We start from the raw sequence: 8,819 nt of genomic DNA on the forward strand, positions 1-8,819 counted from the left end.
GAACTATATGAAAGAGAATTTTAGTGATTCATATTCCATAATTTCTCAAAACAGGGTAAAAGCATCAATTCAGCTTTTCCCCCTAACAGCAATTGCTGTCTGAGGAGAAGATAGATGAAGTATCTCTGAAGGCTACATATCCTTGTCCATACTTAAGGGTAGCTGAGGATGGTGACTAGAAAGAAAGTTGCACCTAATGGAGAAGAGAAGTACTTGGAAAAGACCCACATTCCAAAGATAGGGGCCAGAGTTAGAGGAAGTAAAATCCTAATCCCTTCTCTCCTGCCATTTATATTCTTCAAGTTGCTTAGAACATTGAGGGGTTAAATGACTTGACTAAGGTCTCACAACCAGTATGGTTCAGAGGTGGGATTTGAACCTCAATCTTGCTGGTTCCAAGGCTATCTCTTTTCCCACTATTCAATATGCCTCTCAATGAAGTCTGGATTCCTGTGTAATACTCCTTTTTATCTTATTTAATTATACTATCTCAATTTTAATATTACAGGTCATTAATACAATTAATTAATACATTATTTATTATTAATACAAATTAATACAATATTTAATACAATATTTCCAAAGGACTTACAAAGAAAAAAGGCTATGTACCTCCAGATAGTGGACTGATGGACTCAGAATAGAGATTGAAGTACATTTTTTCCTTTTTCTTTTTCTTGGTTTTTTTTTTAAACATGGCTAATTTGGAAATAGATTTTGTATAGGTACACATACATATACAAATACATGCATGTACATATATAAATACACGTGTATATGTGTATCTCTGTGTGTGTGTGTGTAGTTGATTGGTTTTGTCCTTCATTCTTAAAGAAGACAAATGACATCACCATGTTGGAATCAGTGTGTCTGTTTCTGATCAGACCAATGTGAGCTTGGAAAGTTTTACTCTAAGTTAGGCACAAATGGTCCATGTGAACATTTGGAGTGGAGATGTCTCTAAATTTGCTCATCTCATGTTTCTTTTGAGCTACTACAATTCTGCTTTGCTTGTACAACACAACACCTTCTTTGATATGGGTACAATGTACTGGGCAGTCCTTTGCCAGTATGTCGTGTAATAGATTCCATAGTTCTTCAGAGAGATCTTGAGAATGTCCTTGTGTCCCTTCTTCTGACCACCATGTGAGTGCCTGCCTTGCATGAGTTCTCTGTAAAATCATCTTTTAGGTAAATGTTTGCCATTTGAACAATGTGGTCAGTCCATCAGAATTGCACTTTCTGTAGTGAAGTTTAAATACCTGGAAGTTTAGCTCAAGAAAAGACCTCAGTGTCTGGTACTTTATTCTGCCAGGTGATCGTCAGAATTTTCCTAAGACAATTCAAATGCAAGTGATTCAGTTTCCTGGCATGGTGCTGGTATACTGTCCATATTTCACAGGGATACAATAATGAGGTCAACACAATGACTCTGTAAATTTTCAATTTGATAGGCAGTCTATACCTCTTCTCTCCTACACTTTCCTTCAGAGCCTCCCAAACACTGAACTAGCTCTGACAATGCCTGCATCATCTATGTGTACATCCTTGGAAAGTATACGGAGATGTGTATATATTTATATTTCTTGCTTTTACAATGAGTGAGATATGGAATGGAGGGAAAGAGAGAATTTGGAACTGAAAATAAACTAAAATTGAATTAAAAAATTATATTTCAATTGGTCAATGGTGATATATTTTCCAAAGACACAAGCTGTAATCTACCTAAGCATTCTCATCATATGTTATTCTGGTTCATGACTTCCCACCACTCCTGCATAGAGATTCTTCCTTCCATCCATGATCTATGATACAAGACCTAGGTCTTGTACCATTCTATGGGTACTAAGGCAGCACTTAGGTTGTCCATCCATTATCTTTTGCTCTTACTGTAAGACCAATCCACCTCATTCAATGATTTTACTCTCCAGAATCCTCTTCTTCCTCCTTCCCAACCAACTTGCCACCATGGAGAGGCTTCCACTCTGAGATCCCACTCCCCTAATTGGTGACTGTCTTCCCAGACCTAGTCAGGAATGACTCAGCCATGCTCCACGTCACTCATGATTCAACTCTCCAGACTTCTTTTCCTGTTCTTCCTCTTGTTCAATTACCTTGACCCCTTCGCTAGTACCCTCTTCCACCTTAGAAATGTTCAGTTCACCTTTTTTTATGTGCTATCTTCACACATTATAGTATGAATTTTTTGAGGGTAAAGGTCTTTTCTGCTAACTTATATTTGTATCCCTAGCACTTAACACAGTCCCTAGCACCATATAAGTACTTAACAAATGCTTCTATGACAACATATCCTGGATACCATCCCTTCTATAATATGTTGCACATGAGTCAAATGAGCTGATAAACTGCAGTCCACTTATACTCACCATGAACAATGATCACACATTGAAATTTGGAAGGCACCTCAGATGCCATCTAATACATCCTACTCATTTTACATTTGAGGAATAAGAGGCCCAGAGAGGTGACTTGTCCAAGGTCACACAGAATAATTGTCAGAGATTTGTCAGAGGTAAGATTCAAATACAGGTACTCTGGCTCCAAATCTCTTTCCACTGTACTATGCCACCTTTCAATGAGGATTTTTTTTCTGTTGCCCTTTGAATGACTTGCAGTTTTGATTCTTCAGAGACTGTGATGAGTTTCATCATTCATATGCACATAACTACATAGGAGAATATTAATGTTTGGTTGTTTGTTTTTTTGGACAGGGATCGACTCAAGACTGTTAAATATATTGCAAAATTTCCTGAATGCAATCTCTTCCTCCTTTCTTGTCAATTCTGGGATCAGATTTTCATCTAACATACCTATTTAAGATATACATACTGCTGAACTGATTCAACAGGTTTCTCAAACTGCATGTCGTAGTGCTGGCAATAGACAGTCATTATTTAGTTGAATTTTTCTTTTCTGGAAAGTTAGCACAATTTCTTTTGGGCAGTCAAGAATCCCATTGAGGTGACCCTATAGGTAGTGGGGAGCTTGTAGTCAGCCCAATATCACCTAAAACAAGAAGAATCTGGAGGATATCATCATCTATATTGAACCAATTAAATATGTAGCATGGAGAAAAATACCCTAGATTTTGAATTAGGAGACCAATGTTCCAATTTTAGTTCTCTCATATTAAAAACTGTGTGGATCAATCCAACCATTCTAGAGCACAATTTGGAACTATGTACAAAGGGCTATAAAACTGTACATGTCCTCTGACTCAACAATACCACTACTAGCTCTGTTCCCAAAAAGATCAAAGAAAAAGGACCCATAGGTAAAAACTATTGACAGCAGCTCTTTTTGTGGGGTCAAAGAATTGGAAATTGATTGGATGCCCATCAACTGGGAGAGGGCTTGACAAACTGTGGTATATGATTTTGATGGAATATTATTGTGCTATAAGAAATGATAAGCAGAATGATTTCAGAAAAACTTGGGAAGACCCATATTAATTGATACAGAATGAAGTGAGCAGAACCAGGAGATCATTGTACACAAGACAGTAACAGCAATGTTGTAAGGATGATCAAGTGTAAAAGACTTGATCAATACAGCGATCTAAAGCAATTCCAAATGACCATGATGAAAAATGCTATCTACTTCCAGAGAGAACTGATAGACTCTGAGTACAGATCAAAGCATATTTTTTACCACTTTATGTTTCTTACTTTTAATTTTTTTTCCCAACATGGTTAATATGAGAAAATACTTTGTATGACTTTAGATATAAAAACAACAACTATGTGGGCTTGGCAATTCAGTTCTTGGGACATAATTTCTTCATCTGTAAAATAAAGGAGTTGACCTCTAAGACAGCAAAGAATGAGGAAAAGGACCTATATGTATAAAACTATTTATAACAGCTCTTTTTGTTACAGTGCAGAACTGGAAGCTGATAGAGTGACCATAAATTGGGGATGGCTGAACAAATGTTATATGAATGCAATGGAATACTATTTTGCTCTAAAATGTGATGAAAGAGATAGTTTCAGAAAAAGGAAGATTTGTATGAACTAATGCTGAATGAAGTGAATAGGTCCGAGACAAAAATTTATCCTATAACTTCAATATTATAAAAACAAGCATTTTTGAAACGTAAAAATTCTGATCAATACAGTAATCAACTATGATGATTCCAAAGGACTGACTAAGAAGAATTCTACCCACCTCCTTACTTACTTACTTAGTGGATTAAATATGCAGAATGAAATATACATATTTTTGCCAATCTGGGAATTTGTTTTACTTGACTACATATATTTGTTACAAAAATTTTGTTTTTATTTTATTTTTTCCAATGTGGGAAGAGGTAATAGAAAGAAAAAATTAAATGCATAATATTTTAAAATAAAAAATTTTAATTAAAAAAAGGTACAAGGAAAAAAAGGTGAAAAATTAAAAAAAATGATAAGATGAGAAGTTTTAATTTGATGACCTCTAAAGTACCTTCTAGCTTTAGAGCTATGATCATATGAAATGTACTTCCCTCCTCTCATTGAAAAGGACTATGGGCTTAATGTATGATTAACGTATCTGTAGTATTGCCTAACTTTTTGATGTTGTTGTTTTTATGGGAGAAGCCTTGCTGGAAGAAGGAGGAAAGACAGCTATAAGCAAAAATGACTGTAATATAAAATCAGAATGCATAGATGAAATTTTTTAAAGATGTTAACAAAGAAAGAAGCATAGAATTGTACCTCATCCCTCAGCAGTGTTTTGCCAAATTCCAAATGATGTCTTTCCAAGATGGAAGATCCATGGAGTTTGGCCAGTGGATTCTGGGATCTGAAATACAGGGTAGAGAACATTACAGTCATTAAAATATTACAATGTAAGCTCTGGGAGGGACCTCAAAACATAGAACACAGAATATAAGTGTTGAAAGAGACCTGAGAACACAGAACACAGTATGTCAGAAATGGAAGATCTTTAGAACACAAAATATCAGAGCTCTCTGGAAAGATCTTAAAAACCATCCGGTAATTTAGTTCAACCCCTTTTACCTTACATATAGGCTCAGAGGGGGAAAATGATCTGCCCCTAGTAAGTCTCTTCCAAGTCTATCATTCCATACTTCTATGGTTCTGAGGATGATGATAATGAAAGGAAAGGAATTGCCCACAAATTATCCATGTTTGGCTGGAAAGGTCCTTTGGGGAGCTGAGTTCACTTACTTCATCTGGTAGAGGTTATTGGTGCCTCTGTGATCAATGTCATGGCAGAAAGCAGCAGTCACCATGGCCAAGGCTTCCAGGTCTGTGAAATATCGTTTTAGTTTCCCAGTCTATGTGGACAATTACAACATCTGAGTCATTGACAACTTACTTAAAGCAGGTCAGCATCCCAGAAACAATAAAGGTATGCATGGATTATTCAGAGACCAAGAGGAAGAATCCCCGATGGTAACAATCCCCTTCCCTTCACTCTGGAGATGATAAGTTACACACACACACACACACACACACACACACACACACACACACACACACACACACACACAATTACAGTTATAGTTATAGTTAGATGTTGGGTAGAATAGAAGTTGGGAGTCAGGAAACTTGGGTCTGCCACTAACATAGGATGAGATTTTTGGTAAGTTCTTTCTCTTCTGTAGACCTCAAAGAAGCAGATCAGATGAGATGATCCTTCCAATTCTAAGCTTTAGTGACTTTCTCAGGGCAGTCAGGGTATATTGAGCAATCAGGATAACATCATGATGTCACATATCAAGGTAGGAGAAAAGACTCAGCTGAGAACAGGGGAGGCAACTCCTATCTGAATAATCATGATGCCCTATAGGATTTCTGACCGGCCTTTCTTGTGAGAAATTCAAAGATATTTGCAAATAACATCTGGATCATTCTAACAGGGTCATTGGAGGTCACTATTTCTGAAGCTATATCCTCGATTCAAGCAGAGGTTCCACAGATCTCTGCTCTGATCAGGCCCCATTTGAAGCATTGAGTTCAATTCTGGGATCCTCACTTTAGGAAGGACACTGACAAATCAGGAGCACACCCAGAGGAGGGCAGCCAGAATAGGTAAGGAGGACTAGAAATCATGTCACATGAGATTGGTAGAAAAACCTGAGGATGCTGAGCAAAAGGAAACGACTTCTGGTACAGGCTGAGAAAAGAGACATGATTGATGTCTTTGAATGCCTGAAAGACTCTGAAGGAAGACAACTATTCTGCTTGGTCTCAGAGGACAGAACAAAGAAAACTGGGGCTAAATTAGAGGGAAGAGGACTTCAGCTCACTCAAAAGAACTGTATAATAAACAGAACTTTCTACCAGTTGATTGAGCTGCTTTGAGAGCTTCTCGTCCCTGGAGACCTTTACATAGAGATTAGATGAACACTGATTGGAGCCACTGTAGAAGAGAGTCCTTTGAGGGTATGAGTTGGAGTGGATACTCTCTGGGCTCTCTTCCAGCTCTGAGATGCTAGGATTCCATGCTACGTGGTCAAGGGCATGCTGGTAAATGGTTAACAACTAGGTCTCCAAGGGAAAAAATGTAAGCACCATAAACTTTTAAGTTAAATTTGTTTCATTAACATTTTCTCCATCACTTTCTTACCTCTGGGCAATTAGCAAAGGTCAAAAAACAAAAAGCTTGATTTATAGCTTTGGCCAATTTCCAAGCCATAAATGCTCACACTGAAAATTTAACAGTCACGTACATTGGCATAGCACCCATGTCAGATGCTGGCTTGTGGGAAAAAGGCAATGACAGGAGCCTGAGACTGTTCTTTTGTCCACCCACTGCCCTGGAGTACCCACTCCTCACTTCACAAGTCCCATCATGTCTCCCTCATTGCTCTTCCTCCATGAGGTGTCTCAGGATGGATGGGAGGACTTTGAGAAGGTGAAAAGGTAGAAATGGCTTGATTTTGGTTATCTTGGTTAAAAAGAGAAACAGAGAATTCTAATCACGTTACCTTGTATCATTTGGAGTTACCTTGGAGTTATCTTGTACCATTTACTCCTATAATTCATTCATTTAATACTCTATCCACTAGAAAGTCATGTACTCTTCCTAAGCCTTCCTGGTTTAAGTATAACTCTGAGGAATTTGTCCCATGGGTGCATAAATACTTGGTCACACAAATAAGGGTAAAGATGGATTTATTTTACAGTTCTGCATTCCTTTCTCCAAAGGACCAGTTCATAAACATAAGGTTCACACTAGGGAAGGTCTAGACAAAACACCCATAAAGACAGTAATGTTGTGTATACGGGACTTGGAATCAGGTGACTTGGCTCTGGCTCTGCTGCTGATATTATTGTGACCATGGGCTGGTTACTTTTCAGACTTCTGTTTCAACCTCTATAAAATGAAGAAGTTGGGTAAAGGGTCACCTTCATCTCATCCAGCTCTACATTCCATGATGCCTTGCTTTTGAGTAAGCTACTAACTGTTTGCAGCCATTATTTCCCCTAACTTTGCAGGATTTCCCTAAATCCAGGGAACCTACAGGGAAAATGCTAGGGTTTTCCTTCTCCTTCTTTTCCTCCCCAAAGCAGCATACCATTTTGTTTCGTATTTTTAAAAGGAATCTACTATAAGCATTATAAAGTGACATGTGAGTGGAGTATGGTGAATATATCAATAGCAGCTAAAAATGGGTTAAAGGCTTATAAGTCATGAAGAGGTCCACAGTCCTAGGTATAAAGCACAGGTAATAGGATGCTTCATTTTCTTCACTTAATTCCAGTTCTCTTGCCAATGACTATGATCCAGGTCACTGCATTTCAGCCCATTAGAAACTATTTCTCCAACCCTCAAATATAGATACAGAACCTCTCTACTCCCTGCAGAAGAAGGAGACTATAGAGTGGAATAGTGTACATATTGTGAGATAGGATTATGGTGTTGATGGGTTTTGTTGAATGATTTTTTTTTCTTTTCTTTTAGACCTTGCTACAAGGAACACCTTACTGGATAGAGTAGGGGAGAAATGTTCAAGGATGAAGTGAAGTTAAAAAATAAAAATAGTAAAATTTTAACTTAATTAAAAAAATAAAAGTAGCAGCATTTAAAAATTGGCTCTTCTGCTATACTCTTGATTCCCAATTTGAACATCTTGTCTCCTCTTCAGGTCCCAGCATTCATGTGGCATCTCAGAGCCAGAAAGACCTCAGCCTCTAGTCCTACCCTGTGTCTGAATTGAAACTCCCCCTAAACCATCCCCACCAAGGTGCCATCCAGCCTCCACTCAAAGACCTTCACTAATGGAGAACTTGATTGCCACTTCCTCTCGTCTTGTGTACCTCATTCATTCTATCTCCATGTACTAGTCCATGGGAGCTTCTCCCTCTTCCTCAGCTACTTGAGACACCTTCCTTAGACAGATGGCTTTAGAGCGATGATAACACATTCCTACTTTCTCTCCTCCCCTTGCCCCTCTCCTCCCAAGAACTGGGCATCACAGCATCAAACCTACCACAAGCAATGAGAACATGGTCTGTCCCACGTTGAATCCATGGCGCCAGTTGTGGTAGGTGATTTTTCGGTACCCTTTGCTGAGAGAGTACATGAACCGTACTAGGGCCTAGGCATGGATACGTGGAAAGATCATGGAGTCAAAAGAGGGGAATTCATAGGGGTGACATGATATAAACAGGAGGCATTTATATCACACCATCTCCAAGAAGTCATAGACTGTTTCATTTTTCCTTAGTCTCCAACTCCCCCCCAAGTAGTACCTTACACAGTTGAAAAAAATTTTAGAGCTGTGATTTTACCATTGTAGGAAATTCCCTGTGTAGATGCCCTTTTCATTATAAGATCATAGA

General features: G+C 38.2%; 1 protein-coding gene across 1 annotated transcript in view; it reads right to left on the bottom strand.

Annotated features, from left to right (window-relative positions):
- PDE6A (phosphodiesterase 6A) overlaps positions 1-8,819 on the bottom strand; it is a 95,414-nt gene that overhangs the window by 38,130 nt on the left and 48,465 nt on the right. Inside the window, exons 13-15 of the mRNA XM_072630689.1 lie at positions 8,468-8,575; positions 5,196-5,305; positions 4,719-4,806 (exon numbers count right to left, since the gene is read on the bottom strand). Coding sequence (XP_072486790.1) covers positions 4,719-4,806; positions 5,196-5,305; positions 8,468-8,575 — 306 coding nt within the window. The remainder of the gene's footprint in view (positions 1-4,718; positions 4,807-5,195; positions 5,306-8,467; positions 8,576-8,819) is intronic.

Source organism: Notamacropus eugenii, chromosome 1, assembly GCF_028372415.1.
Source record: "Notamacropus eugenii isolate mMacEug1 chromosome 1, mMacEug1.pri_v2, whole genome shotgun sequence".
Classification (NCBI taxonomy): Eukaryota; Metazoa; Chordata; class Mammalia; order Diprotodontia; family Macropodidae; genus Notamacropus; species Notamacropus eugenii.